Raw genomic sequence first — 23,096 nt, 5'->3', positions numbered from 1 at the left:
GCCTCAGCCCCTCGAGCAGCTGGGATTACAGGCATGTGCCACCATGCCCAGCTAATTTTGTATTTTTAGTAGAGTCAGGGTTTCTCCATGTTGGTCAGGCTGGTCTTCAAACTCCTGACCTCTGGTGATCCGCCCGCCTTGGCCTCCCAAACTGCTGGGATTACAGGCATGAGTCACCGCACCTGGCCCTAAAATTACTTTTTAAAAGTATGTTTCCTTCAGACATATCTGTTTTTATGCCCAAGAATAATTTAATTGTAAACAAAGCATAAGCTTGCATTCTAACTCTATTCATATGCCATCATAAGCATTTTTCATACTACCTTGTAATAATTTTTAATGGCTGAAGCAAATGTATGTATTGTATTTAACTTACCATTAACCTTTTTTTTTTTTCTTTTTTTTGAGACAGGGTCTCTTTTATCACCCAGGCTGAAGTGTACTGGCACAATCATGGCTCACAGCAGCCTTGACCTCCTGGTTCAAGTACCTCCCAACTCAGCCTCCCAAATAGCTGGGACTACATCGTCTATGCCCTACCATATCCAGCTATTTTTTAATTTTTAGCAGAGATGGTATGTTGCCCAGGCTGGTCTCAAACTCCTGAGTTCGAGGAATCCTTCCACCTCAGCCTCCCAAGTAGCTAGGACTACAGGCATGTACCACCACATCCAGCTATTTTTTAATTTTTAGTAGAGATGAGGTCTCACTATGTTGCCTGGGCTGGTCTCGAACTCCTGAGCTCAAGAGATCCTCCCACCTTGGCCTCCCAAAGTGCTGGGATTACAGGAGTGAGCCACCACACTGGCCCATTATCCAATTTTGGACACAAATTACTTTAAATGTATTTGCTATTCTAGTTTAGTAACACTAAAATACACATCTCTTTGTTTACTGCACTTGTTTTAAGAATTATTTACTCAAAAAAGGAATCATTCGCTCAAAAAATTGGAATATATATCCCCCTTTTATTGGCAGAGATGAGGTTTTGCCATGTTGCCCACACTGCTCTTGAACTCCTAGGCTCAAGCGATCTGCCTGCCTCGGCCTCCCAGAGTTCTGGGACTACCGGTGTGAGCCACCATGCCCAGCTACAGATGGCTTTTTTTTTTTTTTTTTTAGAAATGTAAAATATGTGAGCTTTATTACATGTTAAAGAAAGATAATATGACCCAAATTTACCAAAGTTACAATAAAATATTTTTAAACATACACAACATTGCAAATAACTGATGCTTTTTTCAATAAAGGTACCTGATATACTATTTAAAGACAGGATAAAACAAAGATACGTTTAATGACTTCCATATCATTTTAAAGTCATCTTATTGAACAACACATCATGAACTCTATAGTTGTATATCTAGGAAATTTACCAATGGCGCTCTCTTCTACCAGTGTGTATATTTTAATTTGTCTCACATGGGTGTCTCTTCCATTTTGATGACTGGCTAGAACAGCAATCTGTATCATGAATGCGCGAGTTGGCTTCCTATGATTATCAGTTAAGGGAATGTGAATCCAGTCACTTGGTTCCACCAATTCAAGTTGCCGAATTTCTTGAAGGTTGTGAAAATTATTTCCTACTTTGGCTGAGATCTTGCTTGGAGTATAGCTTTCATCAGATTTGTAGTCTGCATAAATACATAATGTCTTAACTATTGTTTTTCTTCTTAATTGGATGTTCACTAAATAAGGCTGGGAACCATCTGATTGCCAATAAGATTCTAGATTGTCATCTCGTAACTGATCTACTCCAAATCCTGGTTTGCAAGATGAGAGTGACCAAAAAGCCTGTGACCCAATGTCCCGTACTGTTCCAGTCCTTTCCAACTGCTTAGGGTCAGCACCAGGAGATGTCTTGTTTGGTGTGGTCAGTTTTTAAATATTCTGGCTGCTTGCCAAAACTCAGGTTCTCAGGATCTCCAGCAGCTCTGTGCCACTCCCACTCGGCTTCCTAGGACAGCCTGGGTTCCCCAGTGACCCACATGTGGCTTTTCAAATGTATAAATATAACAGTGTCAATTTCACCAGCATTGAATACTATCAACATTTTCTATTTTTTGTTACATAAGCATAAAATTTTAATTTCTACCTCTTAGTGTCTAGTAAATTAAAATATTTCTCCATTGTTTACTAACTCACTAAACATCTTTTTGCCCATTTATATATTGAAAATGTGATGGTTTTAACTAATGTAGATGCTGTAAATAATAAAGATACTTTGCCAGTTGACATTCTATAACCAACTTCTGATTTGTTCTGCCAGAGAGAGCACTGATTTAAGACTCAATATACAACAATAATATAAACTCTGTGTTTTTCTTTCTTTTGTCACCTAGACTGGAGTGCAGTGGTATGAGCACAGCTCACTGCAGTCTCGACCACCCTGGGCTCAGGTGATCCTCCTGAGTAGCTGGGACCACAGGTACATGCCACCATGCCCAGGCTGGTCTAGAATTCCTGGGCTCAAGTCATCTGCCTGCCTCGGCCTCCCAAAGTGCTGGGATTACAGGCGTAAGCCACCACACCTAGACTGTTTTTCAAATAATTCTCTTCTTTAAAAAAATTATATCCGGTGGTTTGTGCTTGCCATCGATGGCTGTGTCAGTCTCTGGTAAAGGTGTGTCACTGTTGGCCGCAACCTCTGGGCTGGAATGAGCCATGCTCCTGGTGCAGCAGGGAGCCCAGCCATGGCCAGTACAGTGGTAGCAGTCGGACTGACCATTGCTGCTGCAGGATTTGCCAGCTGTTATGTTTTACAACCCATAAGCATGTAGAACCTCAAGTAAAACAAATTTTTCGGCCAGGCATGGTGGCTCATGCCTGTAATCCCAGCACTTTGGGAGGCTGAGGTGGGCGGATCATAAGGTCAGGAGATCGAGACCATCCTGGCTAACATGGTGAAACCCCATCTATACTAAAAACACAAAAAATTAGCCAGGTGTGGTGGCACACGCCTGTAGTCCTAGCTACTTGGGAGGCTGGTGAGCCAAGACTGTGCTACTGCACTCCAGCCTGGGCGACAGAGTGAGACTCTGTCTCAAACAAAACAAAACAAAACAAAAAAACCCCAAAACAAACAAACAACAACAAAAAAACCCCAAATTTTTCAAAGTCTACCAAAATCTGCCTTCGGTGGAGGCTATTACAGAGGTGTGTTTGAACCCGAAATGACAAAATGGAAAGTAGCATTAACAGTAGCTGTAAGCACTACTGCCAATAAAGAGAAAATAAGAGGTGCTCATTGACAAATTACGCTCTTAAATCATCCAGGTAGATCTTCTTCTATCATAACCAAAAATCAATGGAGCAAAAGATTTGCTAGAATGTCAAGCTAAAAAATGAAGTGAATGTATGAATTTTAAGTTCATATTACGTTACGTATATGAGTACCAATTTTTTTGTAATAAAATGCCTCAGCGCTACAACAAAAATGTGACCTAGATTAAATGGATAAATTTCCAGAAACACAACATCTACCAAGACTGAATCAGTAATAAACAGAAAATCTGAATAAACCTATAACTAGTGGGGAGATCGAATCAGTAATCAAAAACTTCTCAACAAAGAAAAGTCCTAGATCAGATGATTTTGCTGGTAAATTCTACCAAACACTTAAAGAACACCAATCCTTCTCAAACTCTTCCAAAAAATTGAAGAGGAGGAAACACTTCCTAACTCATTCTATGAAGCCAGCACTATCTCAATACCAAAACAAGGCAAACATATTATAAGAAAACTACAGACTAATATTCTGGATGAATGTATATTGATACAAAAATCCTCAAGTAATTAATAGCAAATTAAACTGAACATATTAATAGAATTATACACGATGACCAAGTGATATTTATTACTGGAATGCAAGGATAATTCAACATACGAAAATCAATTAATGTAATCACATTACCTGAACAAAATGAAACAAAAAACCCCAAATGATCATCTCAATTCATACAGAAAAAGCATTTAACAAAATTCAACACTTTCATGATTTAAAAAACCTTAAAACAACCCTAGTAACAGAAGTAAATTATCTCAGCATAATAAAGGCCATATATTAAAAATCCAGAGCCAACATCATATGCACTGGCAAAAGACTGAAAGCTAGTCTGGCCAACATGGTGAAACCCTGTCTCTACTAAAAATACAAAAATGAGCCAGGCATAGTGGCATGTGCCTGTAATCCCAGCTACTCAGGAGGCTGAGGTAGAAGAATCACTGGAACCTGGGAGGCAGAGGTTGCAGTGAGCCGAGATCACGCCACTGCACTCCAGCCTGGGTGACAGAGTGAGACTCCATCTAAAAAAAAAACCAAAAAACAAACAAACAAACAAACAAAAAACGACTGAAAGCTGGCCAAGCATGGTGACTCACACCTGTAATCCTAGCACTTTGGGAGGCCAAAATAGGCAGATCGCTTGAGCCTAGGCGTTCAGAACCAGCCTGGGCAACACAGTAGACCTCGTGTCTACTAAAAATTTTTAAAAATTACCCAGGTGTGGTGGTTCACACCTGTTAGTCCCAGCGACTCAAGAGGCTGAGGTTGGAAGATACTTTGAGCCCAGGAGGCTGAGGATGCGGTGAGGTGAGATGGTGGCAGTGCACTCAAGTCTGGGTGACAGAGTGAGACCCTGTCTCAAAGAAAAAGACTGAAAGAACTTTTGCTTTAAGATAGAAAAAAGATAAGGTTATGTACTTTTGCCATGTCTATTTAATATAGTATTGGAAATTTAGCCAGAGCAATTAAAAATAAATAAAAGGCATCCAAATTGGAAAGGAAAAGGTAAAATTATCTCTGTATACTGACAACATATGCTACATTCAGTAAACCTCAAAGATTCCCCACAAACTAACACACAAAAACTGTTAGAGCTAATAAATGCGGCAAAGTTTCAGGATACAAAATCAACAAAAAAGTCAGCTGCATTTCTACATACTAATAATGAATTATCCAAAAACGAAATTAAGGAAACAATTCCATTTACAATAGCAACAAAAAGAATAAAATACCCAGAAATTAACTTAACCAAGGAGGTAAAATACTTGTACAGTGAAAACTACAAAAGACAAAAGATTGCCAAAAGAAATTAAAGAACATATAAATAAATGGAAAAACATCCCATGTTCATGGACTAGAAGACTTACTATTAAGATGTCAACAATGCCCAAAGTGATCTACAGATTCAATGCAATCTATACCAAAACCCCAACTATGTTTTCTGCAGAAACAGAAAAATCCTTCTCAAATTCAAATTGAATCTCAAGGGATCCAAAATAGCCAAAATAATCTTGACAAACAACAACCCCAGAGGAGTCTCATTCCGTGGTTTCAAAACTTACTACGAAGCTATGGTAATCAGAACTGTGTGGTACTGACATTAAAGACAGACATAAAGACCAATGGAATAGAAAAAAGCCCAGAAATAAACTCTCACTTATATGGTCCAATAAGTTTTGACAAGAGTGCCAAAACCATTCCGTAAGAACAGAACAGTCTTTCCAACAAATGGTACTGAGAAAACCAGATACCCACATTCAAAAAAATAAATCTAAGCTAATACTATACACGAAAAATTAATTCAAAATGGATCAAAGACCTAAACACAAGCACTAAAACTGAAAAACACTTAGAAGAAAACATAAGGGAAAGACTTCATGACATAAAATTTGGAGATGATTTCTTTGATACGACACCAAAAGCACAGGCAACAAAAGAAAATGTAAGTTGGAGTTCATCAAAATTAAAAACTTTGGTGCATCAAAGGACAACAGAGTGAAAAACCCAAGAATGAGAGAAAATATCTGCAAATCATTTATGTGATAGGAGACTGATATCCAGAATTATATATAAAGAGCTCTAAAACTCAACAACAGAAAAGACAACCCAATTTAAAAATGGGCAAAAGACCTGAATAGACATTTCTCCAAAGATATACAGAGACCAGTAAGTACATGAAAAGATGCTCAACATCACTAATCATTAGAGAAATACAAACCAAAACCACAGTGAGATACCACTTCACACCTATTAATATGGCTATTATCAAAACAATAGAAAACAAGTGTTGACAAGTATATTTGTCCATTTTCACATTGTTATGAAGAACTACTGGAGACTAGATAATTTATGAAGAAAAGGGATTTCACTGACTCACAGTTCCACAGACTTAACAGGGAGCTTGACTGGAAGGCCTCAGGAAACTTACAATCATATCAAAAGGCAAAGGGGAAGCAAGCACATCTTACCATCGTGGAGCAGGAGAGAGAGAGCATGCAAAGGGCAAAGTGCCACACTTTCAAACAACCAGATCTCATGAGAACTCACTATTATGAGAACAGCAAGGGAGAAATCTGCCCCCACTATTCAATCACCTCCTACCAGGCCCCTCCCCCAACACATGGGGATTACAATTCGGATGAGATTTGGGTGGGGACACAGAGCCAAACCGTATCAACGTATCATATACCATATATATATGTGGGAAACTGGAACTCTTGTGAATTGTTGGTGGGAATGGAAAATTGTGCAACTGCAGTGGAAAAAGAATATGGTGCTTAATCAAAAAATTAAACACAGGACTACCATATAATCCAGCAATTCTACTTCTGGGTATATACACAAAGAACTGAAAGCAGGGACTCAAATAGATACTTGTCCACCCATGTTCATAGTAGCATTATTGGTAATAGGCAAGAGGTGGAAACAACTGAAGTGTCCATTGATGGTTCAATGAATTAACAAAATGTGGTACATACAACGAAATATTCAGAGTTAAAAAGGAACGAAACTCTGATACACGCTATGTGATGATTGGTATTAGGCGTCAACTTGACTGGACTGAGGAATGCCTAGATGGCTAGTATTGCTTCTGGGTGTGTCCGTGAGGGTATTGCCAGAGGAGACTGACATCTAAGTCAGTGGACTGGGAGAGGAAGATCCACGCTTAAATGGGGGTGGGCACCATCCAATCAGCTGCCAGTGCACTAAAACAAAGCAGGCAGAAGAAGCAAAGATAAGCGCGCTTGCTGAGTCTTCTGGCTTGCTTTCTCTTTTTCCTTATCAGATGCTTATATCTCCTCCTCCTGCCCATGTACATCAGACTCCAGGTTCTTTGGGCTCTGGATTCTGAGACTTGCACTAGCAGCCTCCTGGGGGCTCTCAGGCCTTGGGCCTCAGATTGAGGGCTGCACTGTTGGTTTCCCTGCTCTTGAGGCTTTCAAACTTGGGCTGAGCCATACCACTAGCTTCTCTTTCCCCAGCTTGCCAATAGATTATTGAGGGAATTCACCTTCTAACCATGTGAGCTGATTCTCCCTAATAAACTCTTGTATATATACATATATCCTACCTATTAAAGTCATATATATATCATATACCATATATATATCGTATATGATATATATATATCTCCATATCCTATTGGTTCTGTCCTTCTGACTAATACATGCTACAACATGGATGAAATGTGAAGATAGACACAAAGGTACAAACATTGTGTAACCCCTCTTATATGAGGTGCCTAGAATAGTGAAATTAATACGGAGAGTAGAATAGCAGTCACCAGGCATCAGGGGCAAGGAAAGATGAAAAATTATTAAGTTTGAGATGATAACAATGGCCGGGCACGGTGGCTCATGCTTGTAATCCCAGTGCTTTGGGAGGCCGAGGCAAGCAGATCACCTGAGGTCAGGAGTTTGAGACCAGCCTGACTAACATGGCGAAACCCTGTCTCTACTAAAAACACAAAAATTAGCCAGATGTGGTGGTGGATACTTGTAATTCCAACTACTCGGGAGGCTGAAGCAGGAGAATCACTTGAACCCAGGAGGCAGAGGTTGCAGTGAGCCAAGATCACGCCATTGCACTCCAGCCTGGGCAATGAAGCGAGACTCTGTCTCAAAAAACACAAAAAGTTCTGGAGATAATTGTTACAGTCATACAACAATGTGAATGCATTTAATGCCACTGAACCATACACCCTCAAACCCATATACACTGGTAAATTTTACGTTATGCATATTTTACCACAATAAAAAATTATGACTAGTATTTAGAATGTATCAGCAGACTAGATATTGAGAAGGAGATGGCTTTCAGGAGAAGAGATGCAAAAAACAAAAAACAGCATGAAGTCAGTGCAAACATTTTCTAGCTACATGTGCTTTATTCCACTTTGCACCTAAGTTAACTGTTAATAACATTTGGTACTGAGTGAGGGCCTACTATCTTTCTGTTTCCCAAGGAGCCCAACCAGTGGCCATGTTTTAAAACCAAAGGAAGCGAGGAGCAGTGGCTCACACATATAATCCTAACACTTGGGGAGGCTGAAGCGAAGGCGATCCGTTGACCCCAGGACTTCGAGACCAGCCTAGGCAACATTAAATTCTTTTAAAAAATCAGTGGCTGGGTGCAGTGGCTCACGCCTGTAATCCCAACACTTTGGGAGGCCAATGTGGGTGGATAACCTGAGGTCAGGAGCTCGAGACCAGCCTGGCCAACATGATGAAACCCTGTCTCTACTAAAAATACAAAAAATTAGTCGGGTGTGGTGGCAGGCGCCTGTAATCCCTGCTACTTAGGAGGCTGAGGCAGGAGAATTGCTTGAACTCAGTAGGCAAAGGTTGCAGTGAGCCAAGATCTTGCTACTGCACTCCAGGCTGGGCAACAAGAGTAAAACTCCATCTCACGAAAAAAAAAAAAGAAAAGAAAAGAAATTAGTTACGCGTGGTGGCACATGCTTGTTGCCCCAGCTACCCAGGAGGCTGAGGTAGGAGGATTGCTTGACCTTGGAAGGTCAAGGTTGCAGTGAGCCATGATTATGCCACTGCACTCCAGCCTGGGCAACAGAGCAAGAGTTTGTCTCAAAAAAATAAATAAATAAAACAGGATAAAAAAATCCTTAAGAAAACTGATCTCTGAAGTTATTGTCTTAATGTGCTACTAATACAGATTTTCTGTATTCACACCTAAATTCTCAAATGTTAAACAAAAATGACTTCAACTCAAGTTACCCAAAAATAAACTGCAACTAATTTAGCACATAACTATTCAAAATAAGAAATTTATATCTAATAAAATAAATATTAGACATTTTTCATCTTTCTCTTTGAAATAGTATTTAAGGAATTTGTTTTAAAAATGATGCCATAAAGGCCAGGCATGGTGGCTCACACCTGTAATCCCAGCACTTTGGGAGGCCGAGGCTGATGTATTGCTTGAGCCCAGGAGTTTTGAGACCAGCCCAGGCAACACAGCAAAATCCCATCTCTACAAAAAAATACAAAAATTAGCTGGGTGTGGTGGTGTGTGCCTGTAGTCCCAGCTACTCAGGAGGCTGAGGTGGGATAATTGCCTGGGCCCAGGAAGTAGAGGCTGCAGTGAGTTGAGATTGCATCACTGCACTCCAGCCTGTGTGACAGAGTGAGACCCTGTCTCCAAAAATTAAAAATAAAAATTATGGTGTAAATGCAGACATTCCTCTCAGAAATGCAAAGAAAATAACATAAAAATCACCATAAAGAAACCTATTTAATTGTTTTATTTTTATTCTCTCAACTTTATTTATGGGAAAGAGCATGAGTTATACAGCTGGCAAGACTGCTTCAGAGTTCTACCATAGCAGTTTCTTCAATGTTAATTAGGGATACCATCATCTCTCTCATAGGTTTACCAAGAAGATTAAGTTAGATAAAGCAGAGTAGGCACAAAACAAATGCCAGCTCCCTTTTGTTTCTAGAAGTCAAAGTCCCTGAGTTTGAATCCTAACTCTACTTACCGGCTGTGTGATTTTGAACAAGTTACTAAATCTTTCTAGGCCTATTTTGTCACTTGTAAATGTGGATTGCAACAGCAGCTACTTCCTAGGGTTGTTATGTGTATGAAATAAAGCCTGTAAGTCTGGATTTAGAAAAGCACCTGGCAAATGATAAACAATAAATATTACTATGTCATTCTCCTCACAACCACCACCACCACCACCACAATCTTTCTGCTTCCCACTGCAGAGCATCTGCAGCTTTGTAACTGTTCATTTCTCATTTCATATCTTTTTTTTTTTTTTTTTTTTTTGAGGCAGAGTCTCGCTCTGTCGCCCAGGCTGGAGTGCAGTGGCCAGATCTCAGCTCACTGCAAGCTCCGCCTCCCGGGTTCACGCCATTCTCCTGCCTCAGCCTCCCGAGCAGCTGGGACTACAGGCGCCCGCCACCTCACCCGGCTAGTGTTTTGTATTTCTTAGTAGAGACGGGGTTTCACGGTGTTAGCCAGGATGGTCTCGATCTCCTGACCTCGTGATCCGCCCGACTAGGCCTCCCAAAGTGCTGGGATTACAGGCTTGAGCCACCGCGCCCGGCCCTCATTTCATATCTTTAAGTCATCTACAGAAACATGAATGGTATGTTTTACCAGGAGGCCCATTCTTTTCCTTTTTTTTTTTTTTTTCTGCTTCTCTTTAGTAAAAAACAGAATACTACACAATAAGTAAATGCTCACTGAATTAAAGAACAAATAATATGTCATAAATTTTTTTTTGTTTTGAGACAGAGTCTCGCTCTGTCACCCAGGCTGGAGTGCAGTGGTGTGATCTCAATCTTGGCTCACTGCAACCTCCGCCTCCCGGGTTCAAACAATTCTTGTGCCTCAGCCTCCCAAGTAGCTGGGATTACAGGCGCCTGCTAATTTTTGTATTTTTAGTAGAGATGGGATTTCACCATATTGGCCAGGCTGGTCTCGAACTCATGATCTCAAGCTATCCACCTGCCTCAGCCTCCCAAAGTGCTGAGATTACAGGCGTGAGCCACTGCATCTGGCTAAATTTAAAAAAAATTTTTTTTAAAAAGAACAAATGAATGGAAATAGGTGGACAGGTAGCAGCACAGACTGGTCCTACAGAACTTTTCTTGCTTCTCCAACCTAAAATGCTTGTATTGCAAAGATAATATAACAATCTCACCATATCTCCAAGGACAAATACTGATTCTAACCCACTAAGTCAGGACTGGACTGGATTATTTTTTAATTCATCTAATAAATATCTACTGATTGAAAGTCAGTAAACTGACTGAAAGTTTGATGCCAAGCACAAAGGGCTCCTGAAATTTCAATTCACTGTTAGGCTTTACTTTCCCTCTCCGATGTAACTATCTCACTCTCCTCAAACCTTCATCATCTATCCCTATTTCACCCTTCACAATGTTTATATTTTCTATATGAAGTATGAGCCAATCAGTTGTAAATTTCTTCATGCTCTCACCACTAACTTCATAAACCAACCTCTGTCTGGCCCTACCCACCGAAGAGCAAATCCTCAACATGTTGTAGATCCCATCCCTTTGGCTTTCTCAAGGATTTTTCTCTTCCTTTGTTCAATCCTCCCTTTCTCCTAAAACTTCTTTTCTAGAGGAGCACCCATACCACTATATAAAGACAATAGTATTTCCCATCCTCAAAAAGGCATCCATAACCACCATCTCCATCTAATAATTGCTACAATATTTTTCTGTTTTCATGGCAAAAGTTCTTCAAAAAGCCATCTCCACTTCCTCCCTTCATATTCTACTTTCAATGCATTCCCATCTGGCTTCTGTATCCATTGCTCCACTCAATCAGCTTTTTTCAATGACACTGTTATAGCCAAGTCCAATGGTCCCTTTCCTAACCATATCTTACTGACAGTATTTTACATAGGTGATAACCCCTTTCACAAAATACATTCCTCTTTTGACTTCCAAGAGACCATATTTTCCTGGTTTTCTATTTATTTACCTCTCTGCTCACTCCTTGGCAACTGGTACTGGGTCCTCCTCTGCTTGACCTCAAGGGCTCAGCCCTGAGTCCATTCTCTTCCCTTGGTAATCTCACCCATTCCCATGGCTTCCCATTGTGCTCCTTACATGACCTGCAAAGCTCGACATCATCTATTCCTTAAGTTCCTCATCAGCATTTTTTTTTTTTAATGGAGATGGGGTCTCAGCTCTGTCACTCTGGCTGGAGTACAGTGTCTATTCGCAGGCATGATCATAACATGCTCAGCCTACCGAGTAGCTGGGACAACAGGGCTGTGCCACTGCACCTGCCTTTCCCATCTTTTTATGTGACTCTTCCCTTGTCCACTATACTGCAGTTCCTTCAGTTTGCTGAATAGGTCCCTTCTTACCTCAATGGCTTTGTCCATGCTGTTCTACTTCCTGCAGCATTTTTCTCTCTGTTCTTTGAAGAACTGACTCCTCAACCTTGATGTGCCATCTATGTCACTTCTCAGATGCCTTCTCATACCTTCTTCTCCCACCCCCATTTTTTATATTATCCCTCCTTATCTCCTTCATAGCCCTTGCCACAAATCATGCTTTTTTGTTTTGTTTTGTTTTTGTCACTGGCCTACTCTTTACATACCATGAGGGTAAGGAGCACAACATCATTGATGTAAACTTGGCACCCAGCACAGCCACAGACAAATAACAGGCACTCGGTGTTTGCTGAATTAATCAATGATCTGGGACTCATTTACTCACTCATTAACAAACATTTATTGAGTACTTCATAGGTGCCAGGTATTTGTGCTGGATGCTGAATACAAAAACAAATCAGAGGCAATCTCAAGATCTTTACAACCTAATGGGGAACAAAGACAAAGACAATACTGTGTGATAAGTGCTATGACAGTCAGGGTGAGACCACTTTTAACCAATACAGCCTTTTGGAGGGTGTGTAATGGAAAATATTTCCCTGGGTTCAGCTTCACTAGAACCCATTAATTTAAATGTTGGTCCTGTTTTTTTTCATGCCAGATGGCTAAAATCACATCAATTACAAGGCAAGACAAATTTTCATGCGAAGTATGAGGGAAACTGTAAAACTGACATGTAATATTCCAAAGCAGCTACTTACTACTCTCATATCTATTCGTTCCCATCAGTATATAAGTAAATAAAAAACTAGGGAAAGAAACATTTTGGTTTGAATCTGTTCTTAAGTAGGAACAATACATATGACTAATTTAAAAATATTTTCCAAAGTTCTTACACCCATTATATCTAAATTTGATACCATCATCTAAAGATTGAAGGCACTGGACTAAAAAAAAAAAGTACTGCTGCATTAAGAAATAGTATTCATTTATTTTTTAATTCATCTAACAAATATCTACTGAGCACCCACATGCCCTAGGGCTGAGGATACAGCAGCAATCAAGGCAGAAAAAAATCCTTACCCTCATGGAGCTTGGAACTGAATTGTAAAAACAAATAATAAACTAAGATAAGATATAAATGAAATCATAATTAGAAAGTCAGTAGATTGGCTGGGCACAGTGGCTCATGTCTGTAATCCCAGCACTTTGGGAGGCCAAGGCAAGTGGATCACTTGAGGTCAGGAGCTCCAGGCCAGCCTGGCCAACATAGTGAAACCCCTTATCTCTACGAAAAAAACAAAAATTAGCCAGGTGTGGTGGCACATGCCTGTGGTCCTAGCTACTCAGGAGGCTGAGGCAGGAGAATTACCTGAGCCCAGGAGGCAGAGGTTGCAGTGAACTGAGATCACAAGAGATCACGCCACACACTCCAGCCTGGGCAACAGAGACTCCATCTCTCTCAAAAAAAAAAAAAAAAAAAAAAAAGATTCCCATAAGATCATAAATTCCAATTTACATACCTCTGAATCCCCAATACCTAGCCTAGAACTTTTTATATATGAGACACAATATATGCTTGTTGCAGTAAAGGGAATATAGCTATAAATGCTAAGTAATTACTATATATGCTTAATTTCTACTGAAATGGAACAAACTTTCTTTTTTTCTATATCTAACACTATTTTACAAAATCACATCGCTTGGGGTATTTTTCTAGCTGCATTCCCAGCACAACCCAATTAATATCTATGTTTATAAGCCCTTTGCTTCTGAGAAGCTCAAGGATTTTTACAGATATTATCTCATTAATACTTATAACATCTCTAAGGTAAATGAGGGAAAAAGATGAAATTATGAATCCATAATCCACATGAATCCATGAATTCATAAATTCCACAAATTCCACTCAGCAAAAATTCCAACCATTTTGCAATTTGTGATGCATTTTGTGCATCATTTTCTTTCTGAATCCACCTAAGGTACCTATTTACTCATTGTAACTGGATGTGCTGGCCTTTACCAAAAATGTTTTCATTATTTACTTAAGAAAGCAAAAATTTCAGAAAGTGTTACAGTAAGCAAAATACAGAACAATGTAAGAATGATGAATTTAATCTCCAAATACTATTTCGGCTAACAACAAGAAGACTGGAAAATATTTAGGAATTAGACACATCATTTTCTTCAAACTTTAGCAATCAGAGACCAACAGCCCAGTGTCAGCTTTAGCTTCTTTCTGCTCCCGGTAATTTGGTTCTTTTGTGCTAGGATTTTCTAGTAAACCTTAGTGACTGCCCACCTAGGAACCATTTTCCTCCTCTTTTTTTAAAATAAATTTTATTATATACATTTAAGGTATACAACATGATGTGATGAGATACATCCAGATAGTAAAAAGGTTACTATAGTAAAGCAAATTAACCTATCTATTGTCTCACATAGTTACCCGTTTTTGTGGCAAGAGGAACTAAACTCTGCTCATTTAGCACGAATCCCAAATAAAGTATAATTTTATTCTGCAGAGTCCTCATGTTGTAGATTACACTTCTAGACTTACTCATCCTACATATCACTACTTTCCCTTTTCCTTTGTTAATAGAATCCCACCTTTAGTCAGCCGAAATTGTGCTCAGCCCCAGGAGATAAATCATGATTGATTAGATAATCCCAACCCCCTTTGCCTATAATTGTCATGGTCTAAAACTGGCCAGTAAATTGAAGGAAGTTGCTGGAGGTCCCTTCCTCCCTGATAGGAGGGTGGCAAGAGTAGAGTAGGCTCTTTTGCCCCCCAGCCAGTTTCTTTGTGCTTAGGAAGTTGTCAGGTTGAGACCTGATAATTAGAACTGAGATACTATCTTCTGACATGAGGGGAAGACCAAGAGAACTTCCATGATCCTGTCTCTGCATCCAGACATAAATCACTGAGTCTCATAGCTTCTGTTTAGATGAAATAAATGTTATTTTCACCTAAGTCACTGGGGGTCAAATACTCTGTTCCTTGAAGCTGAAAGAACCGTAATTAATACAGATGGACCAAAAAATCAGGCAAGAAGGGAGGAAGAGATTAATCATTGAGCGCTATGACTTCTCAGATCTCATTTAATCTTGACAACAGCCCAATAAAAGCTATTAATCTTTTTTGGTTTCTTTTTAAAGATTATAAAACTAAGGCTTAGTAAAGTTATGTAATTAATAGTAACAAAGCTGACATTTTATTCTAGACCTGGCACCAAATCTCAAAAATATAAAATCTCCTTCCCTCCTTATTTACAACTCTAAAGAAACAAACAAACAAAAAAACTAGATGTGTTTTTAGCTAACAAAATTTGGGGAGAGCTAACGAATCTCATTCTTACAACCTTGTCATAAAAATCTACAGACTTCATCTCTACTTTGTATCAAAGTTATACAGGAGAAAAGACAAAAATATGTGTGCATGTGTATAAAGAGTTCCAGAATGTTTCGTATAATGGCAAAAATCTCACAGAAAAAAGTGGAATGGATTCTAAGTGTAATATTTTTCAAGAATTAAACGTAATTTTTATTTTTATTTTTTGTATTTAAATGCATTTTTCAATAAATAATGAAATAAAAGTTAATGACAAATATTTCCTAAACTGAAAGAATAACTTCCTTATTTCAAACTATTACATTAACCAAGTAGCTATCAATACAGAAACCACAAAGTTTACACTTCCTCAATTCTCATCTCTTCATAAAAACTGATTCAGCGTAAATCATGGCAACAAAAAAAAAGTGTATATACTATCTAAGAATCAGTGAGGTCATTTTTTATACAGAAATTTACTAGAACTGGGTTTTCAAAAATGCTATTTATGTCAACTCAACCAGACATATATTCACCTTACATTGCCTTTATTACTATCTAATTCAGCATTACAAAATGTGCATGCCAGATTTCTGAGCTTATGCATGCAACTTACCTTCCCACATGCTCTGCAGTGATGCCTCCTTTTGGTGAATGTAAACCTGGCTTCACATTTCATGCAATTTGGAGCCTGAGAATCCGGTACCCACACTGGAGCCACCTCACCCAGAGTGGTGAATGGCTTTCTGGCAGAAATTCCAAACTGACCAGCTCTGAGATCATTATCTGGGCTATCTGGAGCTAACGCAAGGCATGGTCTACTGGAGATCTCAGCCTCATAACTTTCTAAATGTTCCCCATTTGTATCAACATTAGAGATGTTTCCCAAAGATGCACCGCATACATTGGTTGCTGAGTTTTCCCCTAATTTTGCTTTCCCAAGAATATCATTTTTATTTTTAGTATTATTTCCACTGTTTGCAGGAAGGTCATTTTGTAAATGGTCTGATAATGGCTTTGGAATTTGAAGTTTAAGATTAGAAGGTTGCTTGGGTCTTGCACCACCAAAAGGAACACTGATAGATGGCAGGCTTGCTACTACCTTGGGGGAAGACTGCCCAAGCACTGATGGAACTTGACTACAGAAATTACGTAAATAATTTTTCTTCATTAGGTCACCAGTGCTATTTAAAAGTAGTCCGCTCCCTTCTGTGGCCTCATTTCCTCTCTGTTCATAAATATTTGAGTAGCATTCTGACTTGCTTTCCTCTATTTCTTTTTCTTCTGTTACTGAATCTTCTTTGGAGGGTAAAGTCTTTGGAACAAAAGAAACACCTGGGCCCTGCATTCCATAGGAATCACAACCATTATATAGAGAATTTGCTGCTGGTGTATCTATAACAGTGGAGAAATCACATTCTTCACTTTCACTGATGCAAGTTCCTTTTAAATCTAGACCTGCATCTGCCAATCCAACACACTGTCCTCCACTATCACCATTAGTGTCCTCAGGCTGACTAATCTGTAGAAACTTTTCCTTTTCTTCGTTTACTTGGCTATCATTCATCTCATTTAGTTTAGTCAACTTCCAATTAGTCATGTCCTGAGATTCAGAGAAATGCTCTGTCATATTAAGGAATTCTGTAGTGCCAAGAATTTCTTCATGTTCATAACCTTCATTTTCATCAGCCCTAACTTCACTAGGCACAATGCAATCTGAAAACCGTTCACAGTCATTATTCCTTCCAGACCCATTAGGCACGTCTGGTTTGAGAAGCAAAGGTAAACCAGACCGGAGGGATTCTTCAGTTGTGCTCTCCTCTGCTGGCTCTTTCTTCGTCAAAATCCCCTCACTCATGTGGGAAAAGGAATTTGGACTCCCTAGATCTGTCCTAGGAGAGCTGATTTTGCCAGTGAGGTCCTCATCTGGTATATAGTTCTCTTGCTTTCTAACAGCAGGACCTCCATCTGTTCCATGGGATGAGATTACTGAATCAACCGTTAAATTTGTAATCGCAGATATGGAGGGGTCTCTACCTATACTTCCATCATCCTTTAATTGTGAAGGGGAACAGACACTGGCTAGACTATCAGATGAAGTAGCACACAGATGGTTAACAGAATTCCCCTCTATTTTCGGTCTATTCAACGGATCCAGTTGTTTCTCTGAGTTCATATCTTTTTCAGTGGACTCATTTATACTAAAACTAAATTGATCAGTTTGTCTGTTTTCATTATCCAGTGAACAGCTAAAAGCATCCATAAGGGATTGACTATTATAATTATTACAATCCTGTAAATCGTTTTGTAATGTCCTTTTGTCACAGTTATGCATGACGGCTACAACAAGAACATTCTTCTCATCTGGCAGACAAGTCAGGTTTCCACATTTCTTCTCTCCCACTTCAACAGCACTGCATTGATCATCACGACTATAGTTTCTCTTAATTAACTGATCTTCTGCAACAGCATTTTCATCAATCCACATTGTGGCAATCTCTGGATTTAGATTACAGTCTTGTCCATTAGCACAATGATCCTCTTCCTCTGTGGTCAGGGGAGCTGAATGAGCCAGGGAGAAGACTTTCAGTTGTGGTTGTGACTCATTAGAAACTGCAGATTCATTCACACTGGCCAAAGTAGGGTTAAATGACAGCCGGTGAGAAGAGGGATCTAGAATCTTATTCCACTTTGTATCCAATAAAGTAGAAGAAACTGTTTCATCTGGAAAAAAATAAGTAATTACAATAAGTTTGCTTGTAACACTAGAAAAGCTTATGACTAAGTTAATCAACATTTCTAACTATCCTTTGAAAATTAAATATTCCAAGGATATTAGATTTCTAATTCGGGGCTAAAAATAAGAAAACATATTTCAGACAATTCTCTGCAATTATATGTCACCAAATGGTAATATCTCAGACTATTCCAAACAACCAGAGAATTCTACCTCAATCTAATAACATAATTAAACTGACCCATAGGTGAACGGGACCCAGAAGAGGGGAAAGCACCCTTGGATTGAGCAAAGCCAGGACAGGTGCTAATCTAATGGATTAGATGGAAAAAATATTAGAACAGTGGCTAGGATAAGTAATTAAGTAGGAGGGAAAATGAAATTTTCTGTAGAGACTGAATGTTCTACAATCTATATCATAATTGGGATGTGGGTTTAAGTGATATACCCATTTGTCAAAACTGGACAGTTAAGATCTATGCATTCTAATATATATAAAGTTTACCTTTTAAAAAGCTGTAAAAAAATAAGAGTGAAGCAGGAAGTGAGAAGGTGATAAAGATATAAATGAAACAAAATGGCAGCATATGAAATGCTGTGAAAGCTGGATGATGGGTACACTGGGGTTTATTACACTTTTTACTTAAAAATATTTTAAATTTGCCCAACACATGTTAAAAGAACGTTTGCCACGGTATGTGAAATTCTGCTTGTAACCATGTCACAAGCAGATATTGTATTTGTCACAATACAAAATACTGTATTGTATTTGTCACAATACAAAATATTAATCAGGTTCATATTTATATTATTATCTAAGGACACTGGGCAAAAAGTGTTCATTCATCATATTAAATCAACCTTCTTATAGTCTACCAGTAAGCATAATTTCATATAATGTTTCTGTTTAGTTTTTAACAGATCATAACTACAATGGCTAAGTTATTCTCTCAAGTTACAGGGCTATTGCATATGTCTAAGTAAATCAGAGAAATAAGGAACAATGCATTCAGTGCTTTTCCTGCTTTCTTCCTCCAGTATCTCTGATAATCGTGGCCCTGAAATTATGCAGATATATTTGTAACCTCAATCCTCATCTGTAACATTAATCTTCAATGTTTCCATAGCACCTTAATCAAAACTTTATTAAGGCATTTACTACACTGAAATGCAATAGTTTATTTACCCTTCTCTTTCAACCACTGAATGATTTCTGAAGGCAGAAATCATTTCTGTCAATATAAGTCCTCACTTTGCATAGTGCCTGATAGGTAGCAGATATACAATAAATATATAAGTGAATATCTACCATAGTAAAATCATCAGGATTGAGGAACGTGAAGATTAAACGATAGCTCTTGCCTCTAAGAAGGATACAATCTCATTGGGAGAATAAGAGATACATACAAACATCTAATTAGCAGTATGGAGTAGCATAGGTACAGTAAGTCCTCACTTAACATTGTTGATAGGTTCTTGGAAACTGCAATTATAAGCAAAACAACTCACTGTATAAAGAAGCCAATTTTACTATAAGCTAATTGATATAAATAACAGTTAAGGTTCTCCGGCATACAAATTTAAGCATACATCAATTTGCTTAAAGTCACAGTTTCCAGGAACTTATCAAAGACATCAAGTGAGGACTCAGTGTATCTGAAAACTATTATGTAGGAGTAGAAAATAAATTCAGAGGAGAAAGATATTTTCCAGGATGAGGCAAGTGAGCTTGAATTCATAGAGGCAGGAAGAACTGGGCTACGCTTCAAAGACAGTTTTATGTAAGTTTGGAAAAGAAAGCATTAATAAATAGAGGAATAAGGAAAAGCATATCCCCAAATACAAGAATTTAAGGAAGCAGTAAGTAAATCAGTTTGGGTTGAGAAAAGAATTAGTGTAAAGAAGTAGTTGTTGTTTAAAAGGGCATAAAACTCAGATTGTGTGAAGAATGGGCTTAGTATCCTCTGAAATGTCAAATCCTGAATTTACCAAATTTGAACCAGTAGAGATTTTACAGACATTTGAAGTTTAGTAACACAGGCTTCCTTAAAAGAAAAGAAAAGGAAAAAAAAGCAAATAAGTCATATTTCCAATATGGTTCCTGGAAACAAAAAAATAGTTACAGCTTCTTACAAGAATATTTAGCGATGTTCAAACAGAAATGATCGGGTATTAAAATTTTCATTATTCAACTGCCTCCTACCTGGGCATAATGTTAATTGCCTAGTGTCATCACAGTCTGTGGTATATTTTTTCATTTAAATAAGAAAATAAATTAACACAAAATGAAAAATCATTTTATTTAAAGTATATTCTCTAAGATACCATGAGGCTTGAAGTGGTAGTTTTTAATGCAACTGGTAGTGAGATTCAAAAAAATAGTTCAAACAAATGAACCACAAAGTTAAAACGAAGAAGCTGGTTTCAGAAATCCTTCTCCTTCTAAAGGAGTTATTATTTTGTAAGCAATTGCTCTATTTTCTAACTAAAATATTTTTACTAATTCAACAAAAATGTATTGAAATACAACTATACACAAAGCACCCTAATAGAATCTACAGAAGTCACAAAGAGACAAATGTAATGAACCAAGAGTTTGATTAGAGTCAGTGGTATTCTAGCACAGTATTCACATGATTAGGTGTAATACACATCTAGGTACTTATGACTCAAAGAACTGTGATACACAGAGGGCTAAATCTAATAAAAGATTAAGAAAATACTTATACAAACAGTTGAAACTCAGAAAATAATATACTTTCCAGCTTGGTATGTACAAAGCCCACCTGGATGACATAAAACCCCAAATGATTCACATTTACATGAATCGGGAATGAGTCTAGGAATATAGGTTAGTGTTAGGTCATCAATGGTAAAATACGAGAAGAGCAGGCCATTCTGGTAGCCTTCCTCTCTCTCTTCCCTCCTTACTGTCATGATCCCATATTCAATTTAAGGCTGGCTCTATTAAAGATCTAAAGCAACAAAATCAAAACTAATCTGTCTTCCCATCTGCTATCAACGAATAGCCTGAATCACTGAATATAGCAAAGGTTTGTAAACCAATATGAAAATCATGGGCTACATTATTTTTTGAGACAGGGTCTCACTCTGTCACCTGGGCCTGAATACAGTGGCATGATCACAGCTCACTGCGGCCTCTATCTCTAGGGCTCAAGTGATTCTCCCTCCTTTGCCTCCCGAATAGCTGGGACCACAGGTGCACCACCACACCTGGCTAATTTTCTTTGTATTTTCTGTAGAGATGGAGTTTCGTCATGTTGCCTGGACTGGAATCATGGACTTTGGATGGAAATATATCACTTTGTAAACTTGTTAATGCCATTTCCTGTTAGAAATAGAGAACACAGGGGAAATACAGTAAGGAGGAAGAAATTTAATTATAGCTTACCCATTCAAGTTAAACCAAGAGGGAAATTAGAAGTGAATCTCTTGGCCAGGCATGGTGGCTCATGCCTATAATCCCAGCACTTTGGGAGGCTGAGGAGGGAGGACTGCTTGACACCAGGAGTTTAAGACCAGCCTGGCCAACATGGCAAAACCCCTTCTCTACTAAAAATACAAAAATTAGCCAGGCATGGTGGTGGGTGCCTGGAATCCCAGCTACTCTGGAGGCTGAGGCATGGGAATCACTTGAGCCAGGGAGGCAGAGGTTCCAGTGAACACTGCACTCCAGCTTGGGAGACAGAGTAAGACTTTCTCAAAAAACCAACCAACCAACCAACCAACCAACCAACAAAAGAAGTGAATCTTAAGTGGACATTTCTACTGATGCTTGAGAATATATAATTAACCATTTAGGCAGTTGTGACATAAATAGTTTTAAATGTATCTTTACTGGGCAATCAATATGGAACGAGCTGTTTTTCTTAGTTTAGGAAATGCAAGTGCATTTCTTGACAATACATTCACTGTATAGGGTAGGTAAAGCTCAGGCTCTAGTGTCACACTGCCTGGATTCTAATCCTGCCACTTGCTCACAAGACAACTTTGAGAAACTTGCTTAACCTCTCTTTGCCTCTACTCTCATCTATAAAATGGCAATAAGAAGGTCTGGGGATTGTAAGTATCTGGTATTTAGTGCTAAAAAATGTTATTCCTTCCCCTGTATATTATTAAATAATATATCCCCACATTCTCTATACCACAAACGCAAAGAGATTCACCAATGTAAATTCTCACCTTCGTTTTGCTCAAATTCATCCAACACCTTGTCCAGGTTGTAAGCTTCTGCTTGGAAGTAATTCTCCATCGGTGATGAAACACCACTTAAGAGACTTGTTTAAACCTAAAAAGTAAATGTGTATTACATTTTGAATTATTAAAATATAATTTATAAATCTTAAGTATATACACAAGGATAAAATCTCTTATAAATCTTTCCAGATAATGGTAAACAATAAAATCTGGCATCCCACTGGATATATTATAAAATCTTTAAGCTAATAAATTCTAAAAACCTGTAAGCTGACAATCAACAAAATATAACTAAATATAAAACGCAGACTTTGTGATCATTTCATGCTTCAACAGATACATTTCAGATGCTGGGAAAGGAATCATTGTTTGGTATAAAATTGTGTTTCTATTAAAGAACAAAGCTTACAGAACTTTTTTCAAATGGGAAATGACAGGAAAGTTTAAGTACAGGAGTAAGGGATACGAATTCCAAAATGCTAATGATGACTCTGACCTGGTTATTTCTTTTTTTTTTTTTTTTTTTGAGACGGAGTCTCGCTCTTGCTGCCCAGGCTGGAGTGCAATGGCTCCATCTTGGCTCACTGCAACCTCTGCCTCCCAAGTTCAATTGATTCTCCTGCTTTAGCCTCCCAAGTAGCTGGGATTACAGGCATGCACCACCATGCCCAGCTAATTTTGT

The 23,096-nt window shown here is 38.5% G+C and overlaps 1 protein-coding gene and 1 pseudogene across 4 annotated transcripts in view; both read right to left on the bottom strand.

The window, feature by feature from the left end:
* Positions 1–23,096, bottom strand: part of ZFYVE9 (zinc finger FYVE-type containing 9) — a 200,964-nt gene that overhangs the window by 98,593 nt on the left and 79,275 nt on the right. For 3 of the 4 annotated variants that reach the window (XM_021941549.2, XM_031668706.1, XM_031668716.1), the window contains exons 3-4: positions 22,400–22,505; positions 16,076–18,183 (exon numbers count right to left, since the gene is read on the bottom strand). In XM_021941549.2, the coding sequence (XP_021797241.2) occupies positions 16,076–18,183; positions 22,400–22,469 (2,178 nt within the window). In that variant the 5' untranslated portion in view covers positions 22,470–22,505. Of the gene's footprint in view, positions 1–16,075; positions 18,184–21,430; positions 21,546–22,399; positions 22,508–23,096 lie in introns of those variants that run through there. The other variant, XM_031668707.1, reaches the window with a different exon arrangement.
* On the bottom strand, positions 1,103–11,916 carry LOC103885190 (annotated as a pseudogene).

The sequence above is a fragment of the Papio anubis genome, chromosome 1, assembly GCF_008728515.1.
Source record: "Papio anubis isolate 15944 chromosome 1, Panubis1.0, whole genome shotgun sequence".
Classification (NCBI taxonomy): Eukaryota; Metazoa; Chordata; class Mammalia; order Primates; family Cercopithecidae; genus Papio; species Papio anubis.
The sequence above is the reverse complement of the archived record's forward strand: the minus strand, read 5'-3'. Positions and strand labels throughout refer to the sequence as shown.